Below are 22505 nucleotides of genomic sequence, written 5' to 3'. Positions count from 1 at the left end.
TGTGAGATTAAGAGTCACTTATGGTTTGTCTCCATATAAGGAACTTATAGATCTCATGTAGGATTTTAATACAACCAGAAAGACAAGTATTTTCTGTTATAAAGGCTAGGATAATCTAATATAATTAACATATACTGTTTACATTTTACGTTGATTTATTTAAGTGTGAAAATGGCTCACAACATCAATAAGATGTGCAATATCACCATTTCTCTTCAGGAAAACACTTCAAAATGTCATAATATTAGCAACATATTAGTAACAATCACAGAGTCAGAATTATCATAAATCTAAGCTATGTTTTGCCAAAAACTATAGAAAATCTCTAAATAATATCTTGACTCTCAATTTACTAATCTTTTTTCAGCCAAAAGAAAACTATAATCCATTTCACTGCAGGCATCAATGAGGCTGGGACTTCAACATTTGTAGGAGAAAAACTAAGTTCTAAGAAGAAACAGATGTTTTCACAAAAGCTCCTTTATTTTTAAGAAAAAAATAACTCTTTGTTTTGTGTCACATTATAACTCGAATATCATTATCCTCCTCCAAGAGCCCACTTTTGTTGTATTCTCTAACCAAATGATTGTATACATGCCTATTAAAATTCTTAATGCCTTAAAATTAAAGCAAGACTTTGATGCATCCATCTGGACTTTTTTCTAAAACTGAGATAATGAATATCTTAAAATGTGATCAAAATGAACATCTGAGCACAAGATTTTGAGAACTAATGGTTTAGAAGAATGGTTCTAACAGGGAAATAAACATTCAGGGCAGGAGAGGGGGACATTTGGAAACAAGAAGGGGCCTTTTTCGTTATACTAAATAGAGGTGGGTGCTACATGTCGGCATTTTGTGTCCGAGGGCAAAGAGGTTAAATGTCCCACAAAGCACAATGAAGCACTTTTCAGCAAAATATGCCAGTGACAACTAAATGGAGAGAAATGGCTTAGACTACAACAATTTCAGGGTATCTGACCTAGGCATTAAGTCATACACCCCAAATTTCAGTTTATTATTGGTTTTTCTTTGTACAGAAGTATGCGTATTCTTTCTTCCAATTCTCCACAATAAACATGTACAATTCTTACTGTTGAAAGATAAACAGAAAATCTCTTACATGGAGAATGGGTGGGTAGCAGATCACAGGAAGAAGAGGTGCTGGTATTTTCCTAATCATGTGTGGCTTTACTTTTCACATTTGCCAGCTAAGAAAACACGAGAGCCCTTACCTTCTTTGACTAGGCTGTCGGTGAAGAGACTGGTAAGGATGGTGGCGGGAAGGGTGCCATTGCCCAGCAGGATCCCCGACAGCATTGCCAGCTTTGTCTGCTCTGTTTCGGAAAAGGCTTTAAGGAAGAGGAGAAGCTGTGGGTCAAACAAAAGAAACCATGTCTATAAAGCAAAGGACCAAAGTAGGAAAAGAACGAACAGAACATCCATGCATGGCTAGATGTGAACAACCAGTTGGTCATACGCAGAGCAGAATTATTGTTCATTAGAAACACATACATAGGTTCACTTAGAAATTAGATGCTAAGGAAAGTGACTTTCTCAGGCATGGCTCCTTTCTTCCAAGTTTACCTACACATAGCTATAGATAACATCCATGGGAACAAAAAGAGATATTTGGAGAACAGTGTGAATAGGTTACATAAAAAATTTACATTTGACTTTGTACAGGACTAAGAGTAAGTTTTACATAATAAGCATAACATTTACTGAAATACATTATTGTCCTTCACATTTCTCATTTTTGAGGGTGCCTTTGTCCCCCCCACTACATCTATTCATTTTTGGGGGGCCTGTTATAGCACAATGAACAAAAAACAGGAAGAAGTCTGTAAGTTTCGACATGAGCATTCACTTCTCTGAATTCAGAGCATGTAATATTCTTTAAGACAAGAGTGTTGGGTTAGAATGGTTTTCTAAGTTCTTGATGCTCTTATAAAAATAACAAGACTCAAACTTGCTATTTCTTGGATCATGCAGCTTTGCCAGCCCTGGTGATGAGGTAATGGAGGATCTGACCCAAGTTCTTTTTTTTTTTTTTTTCAATTTATTTTCAGAAAAACAGTATTCATTATTTTTTCACCACACCCAGTGCTCCATGCAAGCCGTGCCCTCTATAATACCCACCACCTGGTACCCCAACCTCCCACCCCCCCGCCACTTCAAACCCCTCAGACTGTTTTTCAGAGTCCATAGTCTCTCATGGTTCACCTCCCCTTCCAATTCACCCAAATTCCCTACTCCTCTCTAACGCCCCTTGTCCTCCATGCTATTTGTTATGCTCCACAAATAAGTGAAACCATATGATAATTGACTTTCTCTGCTTGACTTATTTCACTCAGCATAATCTCTTCCAGTCCCGTCTATGTTGCTACAAAAGTTGGGTATTCATCCTTTCTGATGGAGGCATAATACTCCATAGTGTATATGGACCACATCTTCCTTATCCATTCATCCGTTGAAGGGCATCTTGGTTCTTTCCATAGTTTGGCGACTGTGGCCATTGCTGCTATAAACATTGGGGTACAGATGGCCCTTCTTTTCACGACATCTGTATCTTTCGGGTAAATACCCAGGAGTGCAATTGCAGCTGACCCAAGTTCTTAATGGAGAAAAGGCCTCTGATGTAAGTTGGAAAGAGCAGTTTTGGAGGGGAAATAAAAAAAGTAGCAACCCTAAAGAGGTTAAAGGAAAACCAATGCAAACGGGATTATACCTCACTTACCATTTTTAATTCTAAGAATATTCAGCAATGCCCTCCTCTTTCCTAAGGTTCCCCCACCTAATGGGTTGACTCGATTCCATGACTATCTTCTCTGTTTCATAGTCCTGGGGCATGTTACCAAGATCCCCAGGGCTCACTATCACTATTGGGTGGGGCCTTGCTGACTTTTTCACTACTTTGCACCAACCAAATGCCATTTATTTTGTGCAGCCCAAAGGGCGATATTGTTACTATCCCTGACAGTTAAAGAATTATTACATTAAAATAAATTATCTGATTCTAAATATTTGTATTATGAGTAAGCGACAGAACTGGGATTGAACTAGTCCATTTCACTCCCATATCCCAGTAGGCATAATAGGTTATGCCTATTAAAGTCTCAATGAATTAAAGACAAAGTTGTAAGAAAACACCAAGGGAATGAGAGCATCAATGGGGAAAGCTCCAGGGAATACCAGGAACAAGGCAGAGTAAAAGGACTGAGAAAATCATAGACCCTTCCCATTACTTTCACCTTTTCCTCTGATTGTAAAGATGATTAAGATTCAAGTGAATAATGAGAAATGGCTTCCAAAATAAACTTTTAAACACTACTTTTGAAGCACATCAATTACTCACAGTCATTAAAATTACTCCATTATAACAAAATAGTGCAAAAGATAGATTTTTTAAATTAATATTCACATTGGTCAATTACATATATATTTTTAAAGATTTTATTTATTTATTTGACAGATGGAGATCGCAAGTAGGCAGAGAAGCAGGCAGAGAGAGAGGAGGAAGCAGCCTCCCTGCTGAGCAGAGAGCCTGATGTGGGTCTTGATCCCAGGACCCTGGGATCATGACCTGAGCTGAAGGCAGAGGCTTTAACCCACTGAGCCACCCAGGCGCCCCTGGTCAATTATATTAATCAATACACACAGCATTAAAATCAAATGCTGTGTGTATTCCAGAACATTCCTTGAAAAATGGATATATTGTGAAAAATAAATAGTTCTTCAAAGCATATTTATCACATGAATATAATAGCAAAGGAAATTTTCAATGAGCTAAGCGAAGTAAAAATATGAATGGTATTATTAGACAAAAGTGGTAATGTGCTTATTTAAATGCTTTACATAATTTCCCCCTATTATTTCCTCTCCTTTATTTAATCAAGTGCTTGTTATTTTGTAGGCACCTAGCAATGTAATGGATCACACTTTTTTTCCCAGTTAAAAAAGTTTTAATATACAATAGTAAGAATAAAATCGACCACCACAGAATAATAAAAATGTGATCTCCCCTCTAACCCTGCTTCCTTAGAATTAAGATTATTAGCTATTTAATGGGTGTACTTCCAGATTTTTAAATGCACTTATATAGGTCTCCTATTATAAATAACTATATAGCTATATATACATGTATATATATATATATATATATATATATATATATATATATATATATATATATATATACAAACACATATTATTTTACCTGAATTATACAGCTAAAACTTGTCAAGGGTACCAGCTATTTTTCTGATTCCTTTCTCTGTGTTAATACCTACAAAAGCCTTGATCCTCATTTCACAGAAAAGTAAACTGAGGCACGCAGAATTTAAGTAATATGCCTGAGGTTAAACAACCAAATGGCTGCTTTGCACCTTCTCCAACTTGTCAGGGACATTCTCCTGACTAGCGGGAAGCAAGTAAGTAGCAAAGTAGATGTTACGGTTCCTTTTTCCCTTAATGTATAATTTAGGCAGATACCTAAAATTGGAAACAATAAAAGGCAACACACAAATCTATAATAAGGTAATGGAGTGGGTGCTATATGTAAACATCCAAGAGTTAGAAACTGGAAGAGGGCGCATGTTGCAATTACTGAAAGGAGGGCTTTTTAAAATGAGGTGCGACTATTTCTTTTCCCCACTTGCTAGAGGTCACTCAACTATTCACCACCTTATAGGTTATTGGGTTTATTTCCACAAAACTATGAGGTATGTCATCTTATGGCAGCTATTTTACAGATGAGAAACACCTCTGAGATTGACACTCATATATTATCTCCCAAGAAATGCTTTTATCCCCTTTGCTAAACTGTATTTTTGGAAATTAAAAAATGTAGCTGGGTATTAGCTGCTATCCATACATTCTTTCACTTGCTTTAACTGATTAAATCACCACACCTTGACTCTTTGCTTGATATAATACTTTTTCTTGCATATTTTGGTATCTCTAGTTTTTACTTGAAGCCCTCAAAGTCTGGGATCAGACGCTATAAAACCATTCCTATGGAGCAAAGTAGGCTGCTTACATTAAACATGAATGAACAAAGTCTAGGCTAATCGTGTATATTTTCCTACAGCTATTAGCTAATGACCTGTCGCATTCATTCATTCGACATATTTATTAAAAGCTTACTATGTGGGGCGCCTGGGTGGCTCAGTGGGTTAAGCCGCTGCCTTTGGCTCAGGTCATGATCTCAGGGTCCTGGGATCGGGTCCTGCATTGGACTCTCTGCTCAGCGGGGAGCCTGCTTCCCTCTCTCTTTCTCTGCCTGCCTCTCTGTCTACTTGTGATCTCTGTCTGTCAAATAACCAAATAAAACCTTAAAAAAAAAAAAAAAAAGCTTACTATGTTCATGGTACTTCAGCACTATCACTGTATATGCAAAATTTTTGTCCCCCTCCACTTCATTACTTTAAAGAGATAAGACATCACATTTGAATTTTTACCTTTTTCATTTCATCCTCAAATGCTTTTTCCAAATACTTATATCTCCTGATGAGTTTATTGAAGACCTAAACATAAGAGAACCGTTCAATATCATATAAACAATTCTAAAAGACAATAGATGTAGAAACTCACCACAACCACAACATGGACCTCTACTAATAGTAATAGAAAATTGTACTTACACGTGTGCATTCTGTGATAAAAGAATTGGAAGGATTTCAAGGGGGTTATTATGACCTGGGGACAGTTTGGGGGGATGAATACATCCATGTAGAATAAAAGAAATTCAGTCAGGAGTAAACAGGTTAAGAAACCAAAAATAACTTTGATGGAAATATAATAATGCTAAAACTGTGAGACGCAGAGATTAAAAGTGGAAATGAAGGGAGTTGTAGATATCATCACGAAGACCACGGCTATGATGGAGATGAGAGCAGACTTTAGGGATATCCTACTCTTAGACCTACATGATTAAGTTTTTTGGCAGACAAGCAAAAATTGGTATAACTTAATGGTAATAAAAGATTACTAGCCCTCAAAATCTAGTCAGATCATTCAAGCAAGGTTTGCCACTGTGCCAGTAGAATTCTGGGCTGTTTTTTGTTTTTTTTTAAGTGTAATGATGTTTGCTATGGTCTAAATGTTTGTGTTCCTACTAAGTTCCTATGTTGAAGCCCTAACCTCCAATGTGACTATATTTGCAAGTAGGGACTTTAAGAGAAGAGGTGGTTAAATGAGGCCATTAGGGGGGCCCTAATCTGATAGGACTGATTGCCTTCTAAGAGCCAGAAGAAACTGTACCGGGATCCAAATTGGCTGACACCATGATCTGCCTCCCCAGCCTTCCTAACTGGGAATAATAAAATTCTACCATTAAAGTCATCCAGTCTACAGTATTTTGTTATGGTAGCCTGAATAGAATAATACAATGTTCTTATTTAAATAAGAGATTTTATAAATGTTGATTATTTTTTATTATAACTGGAAATGATTTCTGAATCCAATTCCTTTCACTTATAGCCACATAATAAGCTCTCATCTAAAACTTTTAGTATGCTTATCCCTTAATTTGATCAAGATGGAGTCCAAGAGTAAAAATGACACTGTCGCCCCATGAGGAAAGAGTAATGACTCAGGCCGGCAACTAGAATGCAGTAAGGAAAAAGAATAAATGGTATGAAAATCCAGCAAACTTGATTTCCACTTTACACAGTCACTCGAGTCCTGGGACTTGCAATCATAGTCTAGCTGAGAATAACAACTGACTGTAAGAGCCAGTGACAGAATACGAAGACACCAATCTTAAACTGACTAGTCACGATGCACGTATGTTCAGCCTTACAAGGTCATGTTTACCAGGCTGTTCCATTCTACAGTTCCACCACTTCCTGACCTTCAGCGTATCTGTAGGATAAGGTCCTAGACGTGGAATGGGTGGGGGTCAAAGGAAGTGTATAGTTTTAGTTTTAAAAGACAGTACCAAATTGCTCTCCCTAAACATTGTACCAATTTATACTCCCAGGAGAATTTATGCGAGCAACTAATCCTCTGTGTTCTGTATAGGTAAGAAGTAAAAAAAGCCTACTTTGGCAAAGTTTTATTTTTTTTTATTTTTACTTTTTTTCCATACTTTGGCAAAGTTTCAATGTCCACTGCCTTATTATGAATGCAGTTGAGTATCCTTTCATAGGTTTAAGAGCTATCTAACATTCCTATTAAAGAAGTAGCCTGTAGAATTTCTGAACCCAAAGTTACCCAAATTCTGCTCAAATGTTTCTCTTCTTACACAACAATCTCTAAATGAGGGGCTCTACCTGAGCATAATTTCGGATGGTTTCATGATCTTCATTTGCTGAAAACACACAGTGGTTGGTCATCTTGGTCTTGTCACCATCATCTATGCGTGTTCCTCCAGGGGCTGAAAAGAGAAAGGTAATAATTAAGTCAATACTGAAATGAAAGGAGGATTTGCAGAACAGATCAATTCCTGCACATCTAGGAGAACAGTAAAACTAGATGTAAAAATCTAGAATCACATAAAAATTCATAAGATAGGATACATGTGGAGATGCATATGTTGTTACATATTTGTGTCTATTTCTAATAGAAAGCAAATCAGTTGATCCATTTTATAGTACCACGATAGCGTGTGAGAGTAATGTTCTATCACTATAAGATCCTATCACTTTAAGATCCTATCACTTTAAGTCTGGACTCAATTATTCTCCATGTAGTTCCTGATGTGTCCCACACTGGAACACGGTTCACTTTTTCAGGCTTAATAATATTTTGTGGGACTCCAGCTCACCACAACCACTGAGGTTGGCCAGACTTGGCTCTTAGAGCGGATCTTGTTAGTTTCACTTCAGTAGGTTTGAGACCTTTTCCCTTCTCCACTAACGCTACTATCCAAGCAGGGTTGAACAGTCTACATTCCGACTCCTTGCTATTTGTATTTGATGACCTGGCAGCTGTGTTGGTTAGCAAAGAGTGTGTTTCACTCTCTCTCATCTTTTTTCCCCATGGCCTATATAACATCATGGAATAAATGGACTAGAACAAAAGAAGGTCTCTTTTTCCTATGATTCAAATTTGCACATTCAAAGGCTTCTCCTGTAAGTTTCAATGATGGCTATTACAAACCCTGGTTGATTAGAAGAAAAGAATCAACACTAGGTGTTTTTGTTTTCTGATTCTCCTTCATTGTAATTAGGGTAGGGAGTTTGGATAAGCCAACTAATGCCTTTCAAACACTCAACAAATACTTGACGAATATATATGTGTGCCAGCCACTTCTTTTAAGCATTTATGTAACTATCTTGATTTAATTTGTGATTTCAGATCTTTGGATGAAAGTGCTAGACCTAGTCAACCTTCTTCAGACTCCAGCATATCATTTTATAAGCAAATTACTTTTTAGAAAAGTCAGCTCTTTCAGGAATCTATTTTCATGCAATTAATTTAGGCATAAGATTTTAATTAGCCCTCTGTAATGAATACAACCACCTGGAACAAAATTTTATTAAGATGATAATCTTCTAAAAACTTTGGGCTAATGACTCCTATCTCACAGAAGTTATATAACTGAAACGTCTGATTTTGAAACTCTAGTGTTATCTCTTAAGAGGTTAAGTTTTAAAAACTGCATTCTTTTACAAAACATTTGTTACACATTAATAATATTGCTGCAGCTTGTTAATTTCTTTTCCCCTGATACCGGACTCAAGTATTAATTGCCCGATCTAAAATTTTGTAAGCCTGCTCTTTTCCTCAAAATATAAGCAAAAGAAAATATTTCTTTTAACTACTCTTCAAAAAACACAACTAAAAAACCAAGATGACTACTGTTTTAAGAACAATGGAAGAAGGTAAATTTTATTTGTGGCTATGAAGACAATTCCCATTCTCACTAAGTAAACAAAGTGTTTATGTAAAATGAACATGCCTGGCTGGCTTTCTTCATTACATCATAGGTCTGGCCTCAGTAGATATCTGGGGGTTAGGCCAGCTGTGCTCCTAAGTCTTACCATACATGCTGCCTTACCTTTTTGGATATACAGATGTGGAGTCAAAGGGCAAAATCTGGACTGCAGATATAAATTTGCTGATCATCATAATATAGATGGTTAATGAAGAGTTGAGATTACCAATGCAAAGTGTACAGATAATTTAATCCATACGTGGGGGCAGTAAGTATGGAAACCCAAGAGTCATGTGAAAGGCATCCAGAGAAATCGAAGTTGAAATGGTCTCATGCGAGAGAAGAAAGTAAACCATTTTAAGAATGACAGAGGGTCAGCAGGAGCTGCCAAGAGGGCATTAAGAACTGAAAAAGGTCTACAGGAATGACTACTAAAGTCATGAGTGACGTTGGCAAGAACTGAAACTCGCTGGAGACTATTCTTGTGTAGAACTTACCAGTACCTCAATAAAAATATATCATCATTAATGAAATAGGAAAAGCCAATCATCACATCAGAAAATGTTCAACTTCACTATTGATTTAAAGTTTGTGAATGAAAACATCACTTACCTAATGGGCAAAATTTAAAAAAAAACTGAGAAGTTTGACAGTACCTAATATTATTGCTAAAGGTATAGGTAAACTTGTAGAAACACAATTTTTGATAAAACATTAATTAGAATATTCCTTTTGAGGGCTGGTCTTCTTTCTCTGATAGGTAGACAAAGATAGATAAAGATAGCTCTAGCTCTATCCTTCAATTCATTAATCCCTTACTAAATATATAAAGATATAATCAGATAAAAGTACAAAGTTATGTGTATAGAGATACTAACTATTCATTATAAAGAAAACCAGGAACAAATTAAATATGCTTCAAAATCAGTATGATTCTGGTTCTTTTTGGAATCATCCAAGATAACACCCATAGGCAGAGTATCATACTTGTATAATATCACCCTATTCTTACAAATAAGCATATGTAGGTAAAGAGATTTCTAGAAGGGAATTAATCAAAATATTAACAAGTTATCTCTTGGGAAGTGAGATTTGAACACAATACACATAGCTCTTATACTTGGACTTGAATTATCAGCCATGATAATATAAGATCTTTAAGAACAATAACAGCAATGAAACCAACCAGGTATGTGGTGAAAAGCAGCAGTACAGATCAAAAGGGGGTCAGCTAGTAAGTGGAGCCACATACCCCAATGGAGAGATTTCTCAGAGGGAAGAATTTTTAATTGTGGCTCTAACTAAAAATGCATGAAAGTACGTACGTTGTCCTTAAATAGGATGGCTTAAACAGGGTTTCTTTTGTCTTTCTTTCTTTTTTTTTTCTTCAGATTTTATTTATTTATGACAGAGAGAGAGAAAGCAAGAAAGGGAACACAAATACCGGGAAGCTGGAGACTGAGAAGCAGGCTCCCCACTGAGCAGGAGCCCGATATGGGGCAGCGATTCCAGGACGCTGGGATCATGAGCTGAGCTGAAGGCAGATACTTAACAACTGAGCCACCCAGGCAACCATTAAGCAGTATTTCTCAAAGAAAGGCACAGATACCACACTGGACAGGGCCATTTTTCATTACACTGAATAGCCCTTGCAGAGCAAAATAGGTGGCACACCTCCCTCCACTACCAAGTCTTGTAGCAACCCAACTATTTCTACACACTTGCAAATGCCCCCGAGGCAGCTGAAAATCACTGGCCTAAGGGATCTGACCACCTCTCTTGATTTATGGTTACCACAGGAACTAATTATAAAAGCTAAGTTCTAAGAATAACTAGGAGAGGAACAATGGGTCATTATGGCATCTAATCACCATTTAGATCAACATACCATGTCACTGAAAGAGTATTCTAAAGCTTTCTTCCTTGATGCCTCTGCTCCATAATTTTTATTTTGCTTTTTTAACATACCTTTAAAAATTTTAGAACTTCTACCATTACTCCTTTTACCTATATGCTCACAACTACTCATTTTTTAAATTTTTATTTATTTATTTTTTTAAAAAAGATTTTATTTATTTATTTGACAGAGATCACAAGTAGGCAGAGAGGCAGGCAGAGAGAGAGAGAGGAAGGGAAGCAGGCTCCCTGCTGAGCAGAGAGCCCGATGTGGGGCTCGATCCCAGGACCCTGGGATCATGACCTGAGCTGAAGGGCAGAGGCTTAACCCACTGAGCCACCCAGGTGCCCCACAACTACTCATTTTTTAAAAACCAGATTTGAACTGTATTTCTGACATTTTCTTATTTACGGATTAAAAAGCATTTAATGAAAGAGAATTACTTTTAAATTTGTTAATAGTTACATTTCACCACATGAAAAAAGGCTGGGCTTCGAAAGAAAGGTGCTGTGGCCTTTGGGGGTGAATTAAATACACTGGAAGGAATCAGCAGACATGCACAGAGTTATACTCTACTACAGAAATTACTTACTCCTCCTGTATCTGCTCCAGAAGCACGTGACAATTAAGGACTCATAAGCAGCTGGCCTTTGGCTGTAAAGCAAAGTGGCCATGCTATGACATCCATAAAAACTGATATTTCTAAGCCTTTCTTAACTACTAACTGTTTCTACAGCCCTGCCACTAACATTCCAAACTGCAAAGTAGGTAAAAATTGTAGAGGCTCCCATCTGTGTGTTTTTTTTTTTTTTATCAAGTCTCATTAACGTGAATTTGTAAAGATTCTATCTTACAAGGAAATACTCCACTGGAATGGAAAATACTAGAGGAAGAATCGATAACGCACGGCTTACCAAGCATACTGCCAGCCACCAGGATATCGAAGAGTGTGTCTGCATAGCGACGATAATCTAATCTCGAGCCTGTGGAATCCAGAAACTTGGCTACAGCTTCAAGGTCGTCACCAGCTTCATTAAGCCCTTGGACAAGTGTATCCCTGAAGACTGTGGGTTCGAATTTCTCTTTTTCATCTAAAATAAATAAGTTACAAAATATTCCTTTCATTTACAGAACTTATTCCCCGATGCAACCGTACATTTCCTTTGTTCATTATTCTTTATTTCAGAGTGTGGTTGTTTAAAAGTTGGAAGACAACTAATTTTTTATTAGATTTACATGTTCTGAAACCCCTTGTTGAAACATTTACTCAATCACATGATTTATTTTCTATTTAAAGGGGTCACAAAATATGTTAAAAGTTGAACTAATACATAATAAAATTGATAACTGATCATTTCTGTCATTTGTAGGATAGGCCAATGTAATCTATTAACCCTAACCACTTGAGAAAAAATAAAGTATAACAATCAAAACTTAAAATTTTGTTTTATTTAGGATAAAGAAAATGACTCAGGGAGAATTGCCTAAGAATAAAGGAGAATATACAATTAACAAAATAAAGATTAGGAGCAAGGAAATGAAGAGGGACATTTCTTTGTTCTTTATTATTATTATTCTTATTACTGACATATACTAGTTTCAGTTATCAATATTTCAATTATATAACTGACACATTATTTTCAGATGCGCAGCACGTTTCAATGTTTGTATATTTTGCAAAATGATTATCACGGTATGTCTAGATAACACCCACCACCATACACAGTTAGAATTCTTTTTTCTTGTGATGAGAACTTTTAAGATCTAGCCTATCAGCAACTTTCTATCATACTATACAGTATCATTAACTGTAGTCACCAAGCGGTACATCACATCCCTGGAACTTACTTATTTCATTACTGTAAGTTTGTTCCTTCTTACTACCTTCACCCATTTTGCCAGCCCCTTCACTCCCTGTCCCTGGCAACCACTAGTCTGTTCTCTGTGTGTATAAGTTTGGGGTTTTTGTTTTGTCTTGGAGATTCCACACATAAGATCATATGGTGTTTGTGTTTTTCTGTCTGACTTATTTCATTTATCATAACGCCCTCAAGGTCTACCCATTTGTCCCAAACAATAAGATTTCCTTCTCTTTATGGTTCAATAATATTCTATGGTATATATGTATATACCACATTTTCTTTATCCATTCATCCATCAATGGATACTTAGGTCGCTTCCATATCTTGGCTATTGTAAATAATGCTGCAGTGAACATGGGGGTGCCTCTATCTTTTCAAATTACTGTTTTCATTTTCTTTTTCTTTTTTTTTTAAGATCACAAGTAGGCAGAGAGAGAGGAAGGGAAGCAGGATCCCCGCTGAGCAGAGAGCCGATGTGGGGCTGGATCCCAGGACCCTGGGATCATGACCTGAGCCGATGGCAGAGGCTTTAACCTACTGAGCCACCCAGATGCCCCTGTTTTAATTTTCTTAAGATAAATACCCAGTAGTAGAATCACTGAATCATATGGAAGTTTATTTTAAAATTTTAAAAAAGATTTATTTATTTATTTGAGAGAGAGCGTGGGCGCCATGGGAAAAGAGAGAAAGGGAAAATCCTCTAGCTGACTCCCTGCTGAGAATAGAGTCCAACTGGGGCTGGATCCCAGGACCCTGAGATGAGGACCAGAGCTGAAATCAAGAGTCAGCCACTTAATCAATTCAGTCACCCAGGTGTGGCTATGCCATTCTACATTCCCACCAATATTTCATGAAGATTTCCTTTTCTCCATATGTATATCAACACTTATTTTATTTTACAAGATAAGTTATTCCAGGGCACTTAAAATATTTAATATATATCATGAACTATTTATGTATACTTATGGCTTCAGAGCAGATGTTCCCAATCTTTTTGGTCTCATGACCCCTTGCCACCCTTAAAAAGTATTGAGGATTCCAGAGCTTTCTTGTGTAAGAAGGTTATAACTATGGATACTTACTTTATAGAAATTAAAACAAAATTTAAAAATATTTATCAAATTAAAAAAAAATTAGTGTGAAGACAGGCTTTGTTTAATCTCTTTAATGCCTGGCTTAATAGCAGACAGATGGATTCCCATATCCACTGTTTGCAATCTGTTGTGATATCACACATCATGTAGCCTCTGGGAAACAGCCATAAACCATGAGTGAACATGTAAAAGAGGCAAAACAAATCTTAGTTATAATGAAAATAGTTTTGATTTTGTAGAACCCCTGAAAGGGCTTCAGAGGATGTAGGGATATGGATATATGGAGTTTCCTACCTTTAGCAGACTCAAGAGAGACTTCTTATGGAAGGTCAGTTTGGAGTCAGACCTTATTTTTTTTTTCTTTTCTTTCTTTCTTTTTTTTTTTTTTAAAGTAATCTCTATGCCCAGTGTGGGGCCTGAGCTCATGACCCCGAGATCAAGAGTCCCATGTTTTATCAACTGAACCAGCTGGGGGCCCCTGGAACCAGATCTTAAACAAAGCAAGGATCATACACTGTTGAAAACAAGTGAAGATGACAAACCAGAGGTCAGTAGAGGCAGAAAAAGAATATGACTAAATTAAAGGTAAATGTAGGGTTCAATTCAAAAGGAGTTCACCTTCCTCTCTTCTTTCCGAGAATAAGTTTGGATGTGGAAAGGGGTGGGGAGTGGGGGAGGATGAATGAGAAACTTCACAAAAATCCCATCATAAATTCCTTTAGAGAGATAAGCAGACACTGCAACTGTAAGAAAGGAGGAGGAGGAAGAAAGGAAGAATAAAATGTTAAAAAAAGAAGAAACATTTCATGAATAAAAAGAGTTCTTGGAAATGAAAACTATGATAGAAAAAGTCAAAAACTCAATAGAAGAGTTGAAAAAAAAAGCTGAGACTATCTCTCAGAAACTAGAAAAAAAAATCAAGAAAAAGAGACATAAAAAATAGGAGCAAAAAAAAAAAAAAAAAAGAAAAAGGGCACACCAGTCAAATGTCCAAACACTAATTTTAATGAGAATTTTTTAAAGATTTTATTAAAAAAAAAAAAAAAAATCTCTATACCCAAAGCAGGGCTCAAACTCATAACCTGAGATCAAGAGTCACATATTCCACAGACTGAGCCAGCCAGGTGCCCTGATAATTTTTTTTTTTAAAGGAAGAAAAGGATTTAAAAATTTCAAGAAAAATTTTACAGAGTTGAAGGACAGGAGTTTCTCAGTAAAGAGCCATCTGCAAACAAGGATTCAAAGTGGACCCACAGTAAGACGGTAAGATGCTGACGTTCTCATGTAATCCCAATGCCGGGAACAAAGTAGCTATCTGCAGTTTCAGGGGCAAAAACCCAAATCACATATAAACTATCAAAAAAAAAATGACATTAAAGATGTTTATTTATTTATTTTTTGACACAGAGAAAGAGAGAGCTCACCAGTGGTGGGGGGAGGGGGGTGGCAGTCAGAGGGAGAGGAGGGAAGCAGGCTCCCCGCTGAGCAAGGAGCCTGATGCAGCATTCGATCCCAGGACCCTGCGACCATGACCTGAGCCCAAGGCAGCTACTTAACTGACCAAGCCACCCAGGTACCCCAGAATGACATTAAATTGCTCAACAGGAATACCAGAAACCAGAAGAAATTTCTTCAAAATTCTGATGGAAAATGGTTTCCAAACTCTAAGTCTGGGGTTCAAACTGTCAACTAAGCATAAAAGCTGACTAAATGTATTTTGAGACATATAAGGCCTCAAAAATGTTTCTCACACACTCTTTTCTAAAAAGCTACTGAAGCCAATGCTCTACCAAAATGAGAGAATAACTCATGATCTCATGATTTATCAAGTCATGAGATCCCAGGAGAAAGAGAAAAAAAATAGGAGATGGAAAACAGGACTCTCCGGGACAGTGGAGAAAAGATACTGTAAACATCTCACATTGTCAGCTGTACCACTGGCCTAGAGGGCTTGTCACTATGATAGCATCATCTGATAGATAATAAGAAATCCTTAAGTTTTTGTATTAAAAGAGTTACATAATGAAGGGAAAGGTTGGTACTAAGTCGTGTTAAGACACAGACAACAACAGCAAAAAAAAGGGGTAAATTATGAAATTTAAATTATGAAACATTAACTCCAAAGATCAAATGATGTTCAAGAGAAGAAGAGTAATGCAGCAACAGCTGAACTGTGAAGGGTGTGCACTAAGTCACAGCAAGAGAAACCCTATGCAGTCGTCTAGCTAGAAGAATCGAGATGATGTCTGCAGGGGAATATGTCAGTGATGAGAGCGAAATCCTCATCTTCCTTAGTATCAAGTGCAGATACGATGCCTCCCCCAGAAAAGTCAGGAAACAACCATGTAAGAATGTTCTGTGGTTAGGCAAAGGTACAATTAAAAGGAGCCTATGAAGAGCAGAAGGCATTCCTCTGGGGAGTCTATCTGCCGTTGCTAGAACATGTTTTGCAGAAATGTTTGACTATTTAAACCATGTGACCTGCATACATTTAAAAGCTACTTGAAAACCAGATAGTACCTGTCTGGTTTGTACAGACTGACTGCTTATACTGGTCCAGTAAGAGGGCTGAGTTATAAGGGGTTAACCCCACGGCATCAGAAGCAGAGAAGAACGGCATTCCCAGTACCAGTCAGAGTCACACAGCGGAAGATGCCATCAAGACAGACGTAACTTGAACACTATTTTTCACGAACAAGAGAGAAAAGTTCTTTTGATGCCATAAGCAAAACATTATGCAGCCAAGAACATGCCAATGTTGACTGCAGGAAAAATATAATTAAGGTCTTGTTTTGTGGAGGGGGAGGAAGAGAATGGGGAACTCCAGAGGAACCGATGACAAGAAGCTGGAGGACGGGGCAGCTGCGGCTGCGCGGGAAGAACTCACTGGCAAGCGAAGGACATTTCACCCCCCACTCGGGGTCCAGCCAAAAGGTAATTCTCCTAACCCCCTGGCAAAAAAGTTTTCTTTCCTGTTATATGAGAACATGAGAAATGAAAACACCACAAGTTGTTTATTGTCTCGTAACCAGCTTTCAAAACCAACTGGGGCCATTCCAGCGATGGCACTAAGACCTACTTGAATGTTGATTCGGGTGGTTGGGAGAGACTTCGGTGATTCAAAAATTATAAATTTGAGGCACTGGAAAATGAAAGTTAGTAAATAGGTAAAACATCTAGACCATGGTAAGAATTCACGCAGAGGACTTTGGTTTGAATCAGAGAGACAACTTAAAAACTCGTGTTTGTATAAAGCCCTTCATTTCAGTTCTATTTTCCCAAGAGATGTGCCAAGGAAGAGGAAAGTAAGGCGAGGAAGACAGCATGTCATGGCCGAAGATACTCTGGCAGTGAGCGATAATGCATTAGGTCAGGATGATCGCCTGTAGCTCTGGCATCTTAAGAAGTCGTGATGGCATGCAGGGATTAATCATGCTTTTGCAGGCTGAAAAGAAGCTCCCATCTGTTAAGATGAAATACCCATCCAGAGGAATACAAAATTCCCAAACAAGAAAATGGCAAGAACACTGACAAAAGTTTGGGGAAACACAGACAATATTTTACCCCAAAGTTCTTTTTTATCTGAAACGAAATTACATATTCTTTGTATTCCACTTGAGGAGAGTCTAGCAAAAATACCAATAAAATCCTAAAGAAAATACGCTATTACTTCCTTGTGTTTCCATTTGGCAGGTATAACCTCCCTTGAAGTGGGAAGTGTATAATTAGGGTCTCAAATGTATACTGTGTTGGTGACTCACAAGTGTGACACTAGAGGGTTAGTCAGGCTGGCCCATTATACTGACAAAGAGAAACAGGCTTATTTCTAATGCTCATATATGCCTGTAAGTTATCTGAACACATTGCTTCCTCTGGGAACCACAGTAACTAGTTAATGTAACCTTTTTCCTACTGTTGATTAAGTGAAAAATAACAAAACCTACATCCTTTTTTGAATGTTACTTAAGTATAGTAAATGAATAAAAACAATCATGGGCTTTCTAACCATAAACATACAAATATATTCATATATATATATATATATATCACACACACACACACACATATATATATCACATATTTCAACATTTGAAGGTTCATTAGATTAGTGGCTAACACTTACTATCTCAGAGTGATTAAAACTGCCAAGACAGATGAAAATTCTCAGGGGGAACCCAGGGTTTGTGGGCATCCTGGATGCCTGTAGTTGGTCATTTTTTTCTCTCCTACTTTCACTAATTTTAACCCGATCTCTACAAGATTTATAGGGAGGCGAGATCAGTTATTAAAGATTTCATTTAGCTAAGCATAACAATATCTACGGGGAGAAATTACCACTGTTTCAAATTCCTACAAGCCATGCTAGAAAACATAATTCTTTGAAGAAAATACCATAAATAAGATGTGTATATTTTATAAAGGAAAAGAGTCTGAATAGATTTCTAAATGATGGGTCCTATCATGATGTTTAATTTTGATGTTAAGCAATAGAAAATACATTCTTTTTTACTAACTTGACATGGAAGAGTATTAGCTTTGCTAGCAAACAGTTTCAAACTGAAGACAGATCCCCAGAAGACAGCCTATGAAAATGACCTTGAAATAGCCTCACTAGATTTTTTGCCTCAGCTCTATAAAACTGCCAACCATTTATCTGAAGTCAGCCCTATCATAATCGCAAAAGAAAAACAAAGACGATAAATCATCAGGAGGCAATTCACTAGCATAAAGTGTAGAAAATGAGGTTGACTCCATTTTTTTTTTTTTTGCCCCTGCCAGCATTTTGGCACAAAATGGCTCAAGTGCTTCTGAAATCCCCAGCAGCCCTGAGTTATATAAATCACGATCAACTGACAAATAATACGTATTTCTGAGTAGCTCTCTCTGAGTATTACAGCAGCAGGAAGACACAGGCACACTCTTGCCCACTGAATGAATCAGAGACAAACTAGCTCAGAATTAGAGAAAACCTTTCCAGTTCAAAACTGAAGACTGACTCTCTAAAGGCCAGTTTACTTGTTGCGTCAAGTCGGCTGTTGTGCAATCCTTGGGTCCTCTCTTGGCTTTTAAGCTCAGTTACGGTGAATCAGCGTCACAGGAATAAAGCTGCTCAAGCTGGAGATCCAGCTCTGAGATTAACACGTTCCCCCAGTGGGCAGGGGAAAGTGAACCTTTCTGCACCTCACAGTTGGGCATATGTTAGATATTATCACATTACCAGGCTCCACAATACCTTAACTATAATTAGTGTTCTGAACTATACTGTTCTTACAGACAAAGTCCTTTTAAAATCATCTCGACATCATTTCTTCCCCATTGCTTTTAAACCATGAGATAATGAAAGTAATGAATTGACGTAAGATCTCGTATTGATAATGTCTGGATTTCAATGGGGAAATGCAGTGGGGACACAATTTCTAAGCCCAAGATAAGGGCCAAGATGAGGACCAAGCAAGCAGAGGGAGATAGATGGCTCATGCCACATGCCTTAGTTTATAGGGATGAGCCAGGGATGAAAAAAAAAAAAAAAAAAAAAAGAAAAGGGGAAAGCACAAGACAAAAATACTGTACAAAATAACCACCTTTTGCTTACTTTACAGTTTTTTGTTTTCATTTTTAGTAGGAACGTGAATTCCCAGCAAGCAGCATTTATAGTTAAATTCAGCCTCCAAACAGTGTGGAAATTCCTTAAGAAATTAAAAATAGAGCTTCCCTATGACCCTGCAATTGCACTACTGGGTATTTACCCCAAAGATACAGATGTAGTGAAAAGAAGGGCCATCTGTACCCCAATGTTCTAGCAGCAATGGCCACGGTCGCCAAACTGTGGAAAGAGCCAAGATGCCCTTCAATGGACGAATGGATAAGGAAGATGTGGTCCATATACACTATGGAGTATTATGCCTCCATCAGAAGGGATGAATACCCAATTTTGTATCAACATGGACGGGACTGGAAAAGATTATGCTGAGTGAAATAAGTCAAGCAGAGAGAGTCAATTATCATATGGTTTCACTTATTTGTGAGGCATAACAAATAGCATGGAGGACATGGGGAGTTAGAGAGAAGGGAGTTGAGAGAAACTGGAGGGGGAGATGAACCATGAGAGACTATGGACTCTGAAAAACAATCTGAGGGTTTTGAAGGGGAGGGGGATGGGGGTTGGGGGATCCTGGTGGTGGGTATTATGGAGGGCATGTATTGCATGGAGCACTGGGTGTGGTGCATCAACAATAAATTCTGTTACACTGAAAAGAAATTAAATTAAAAAAAAAAAAAATCTGTCCAAAAAAAAAAAAAAATTCAACCTCCATTGCTATCTAGTGACTCTCATGAACTCTTCTACTCCAAACAACTGATAGCATTTGGACTTCCTCTCCTTCTGCAAGGCTGGACTTGCTACTTATGCAGTTAAGTACTGATGCAAGAGAGCAGAAGCTGCAGAGGCCAACCCAACATTGGAAATGCCAAAGCCATATACTATGGGCTATGAGCTATCAATTCCACAATTTGGCACTTGGTGATCATTAACCTGCCATCAAGCTTCACCACAGCAGTGAGGCCTGCACAAGAGCTATCCAACCGTCGTTCATCTTTCTACATGATACTTCCTTAAATATGTTTCAGTTATTGTCCTCAGTGTTATTCAACATAATAATTTCCTATCATGTTTCCTTTTAAAAAAAGTATCCTTATCAAGTTATAGCTCAATTATTTTTTAAGTCCAAAAGGACTTCTATATAATCACACAAAACTGATGAAAAATTTACAACTATTCTTTACACAGGAAGGATGGTAAGGTGAACACAGCATAAAAAGAAATCACTTGGGGCACCTGGGTGGCTCAGGGTTAAAGCCTCTGCCTTCGGCTCAGTTCATGACCCCAGGGTCCTGGGATCGAGCCCCACATTGGGTTCTCTGATCTGCTTCCTCCTCTCTCTCTCTCTCTGCCTGCCTCTCTGCCTACTTGTGATCTATCTGTCAAATAAGTAAAATCTTTAAAAAAGAAATAAAATTGTTAAAAAAAAAAAAAGTCACTCACACAAACAAAAATGTTACCAGTCATTAAACAGGGTCTGTTACTACCTTTCCACAATAAAAGACATTTGAAAATATCCTGAGTTTTAAAGATATTTAGGCAGCAAATTTAATTTAATTTGACTTCTTAAATTTTCAAGTGTAAAAACTCATCAATATCTCCTTCCCTGATTTACTTTTCTCTGAAATTTTACCATCTTTGTACTCAACATTTCCTTAAAAACAACAAAGGAAGCAAAACTAAAATACAAATGCTGATGTCAAGAACAGTAGAGTTTATTGTCTTCATAGCCTCACAGGAGAGTGAGGAAACCTGACCAGATAGAATCATTCTCCTTTAGTAGATAAAGATACAAAGTTCAGACAAATTAAATGATCTGTCCAAAATCAAACATGTAAATAACCTGCCATTCAAAGGCTTAAATGCAAAACTTCAGATCCTATATCTAGAGCTCAAAAGAAGAGAATAAGGGAGAGTCAGTGGAAACAGGGACAATTCTAATCCCTCTGCAATCTCCCAACTTGATTAGAACTTTACCCACTTTCCCAACCCCCATATACACGCAGACACGCAGCACCACCTTACCCCTTTTCCGAGTTTTGAACCGCTGGCCTGTTAGCACTGGCTTCTGATGCTTATTCATAAAATTTCTGAAAACAAAGAAAATAAATATTATATATTTCAAATAAGCAGTTCACATAAAAATATATGGCTAATAAGCATATGTTCTACCTCACTCGTACTGAATATACTTTTAAAAGCAGGTTTAATTTCACTGTTGAACTAGCAAAACTTCTGAAATCTAATACTATCTAGTGTTGGCAAGAGACACAGGGAAAACGACCACAGGCATAAACTTTGACAGAGGGAATAAATTCTATGCAGTACTTTGGGGAAGCATTTGGTGAATATAAATATTTACATGTACATAACCTGTGATCCACAATTTTTTTACTAGAAATTCACTTTGCCGTTTTACCCACACAAATATGCATACTTATGCCTGTATGCATGCGTGTATGTGCGTGTGTATAAAAGGATTTAGTCATGGGGCACCTGGGTGGCTCAGTGGGTTGAGCATCTGCCTTCAGCTCAGGTCATGGTCCCACGGTCCTAGGCCGGAGCCCTGGCATCAGGCTCTCTGCTCAGCAGGCAGCCTGCCTACAACCCCCCCCTCCCCCACCGCCCATCTCTTTCTGCCTGCCTCTCTCCCTACTTGTGATTTCTCTATCAAATAAATAAATAAATCTTAAAAAAAAAAAGTGTGAAGTGTAATTTTCTGGTTAAAAAGGGAATATACATAATACTTGCTTTTCTCTGCAAAGAAAATTTAAGATTATATTATCTTCAAACAAAAAGTAAAAAGAACTTGCTCTCTAAGACCTCTTACATATTAAGAATAATTTTGTGGCACTAATATTATAATATGAAAATATGTCCAGATTGCAAAAATTATGAAGACAACACAATTAAGAAAATGTAAAGCAAATTATTTAATTACCTTTCAAAGTTCTTTTTATTTTATTTTATTTTTTTTAAAGATTTTATTTATTTTTTTGACAGAGAGAGATCACAAGTAGGCAGAGAGGCAGGCAGAAAGAGAGAGGAGGAAGCAGTCTCCCTGCTGAGCAGAGAGCCCGATGTGGGACTCGATCCCAGGACCCTGAGATCATGACCTGAGCTGAAGGCAGTGGCTTAACCCACTGAGCCACCCAGGCGCCCTCAAAGT

The 22505-nt window shown here is 37.5% G+C and overlaps 1 protein-coding gene across 1 annotated transcript in view; it reads right to left on the bottom strand.

The window, feature by feature from the left end:
* The window catches only part of BZW2 (basic leucine zipper and W2 domains 2), a 61085-nt gene that overhangs the window by 16495 nt on the left and 22085 nt on the right, over positions 1–22505 (bottom strand). Inside the window, exons 2-6 of the mRNA XM_044246144.1 lie at positions 21362–21426; positions 11696–11872; positions 7278–7381; positions 5463–5528; positions 1236–1371 (exon numbers count right to left, since the gene is read on the bottom strand). Coding sequence (XP_044102079.1) covers positions 1236–1371; positions 5463–5528; positions 7278–7381; positions 11696–11872; positions 21362–21419 — 541 coding nt within the window. The 5' untranslated portion in view covers positions 21420–21426. The remainder of the gene's footprint in view (positions 1–1235; positions 1372–5462; positions 5529–7277; positions 7382–11695; positions 11873–21361; positions 21427–22505) is intronic.

Source organism: Neovison vison, chromosome 4, assembly GCF_020171115.1.
Source record: "Neovison vison isolate M4711 chromosome 4, ASM_NN_V1, whole genome shotgun sequence".
NCBI lineage: Eukaryota > Metazoa > Chordata > Mammalia > Carnivora > Mustelidae > Neogale > Neogale vison.
The sequence above is the reverse complement of the archived record's forward strand: the minus strand, read 5'-3'. Positions and strand labels throughout refer to the sequence as shown.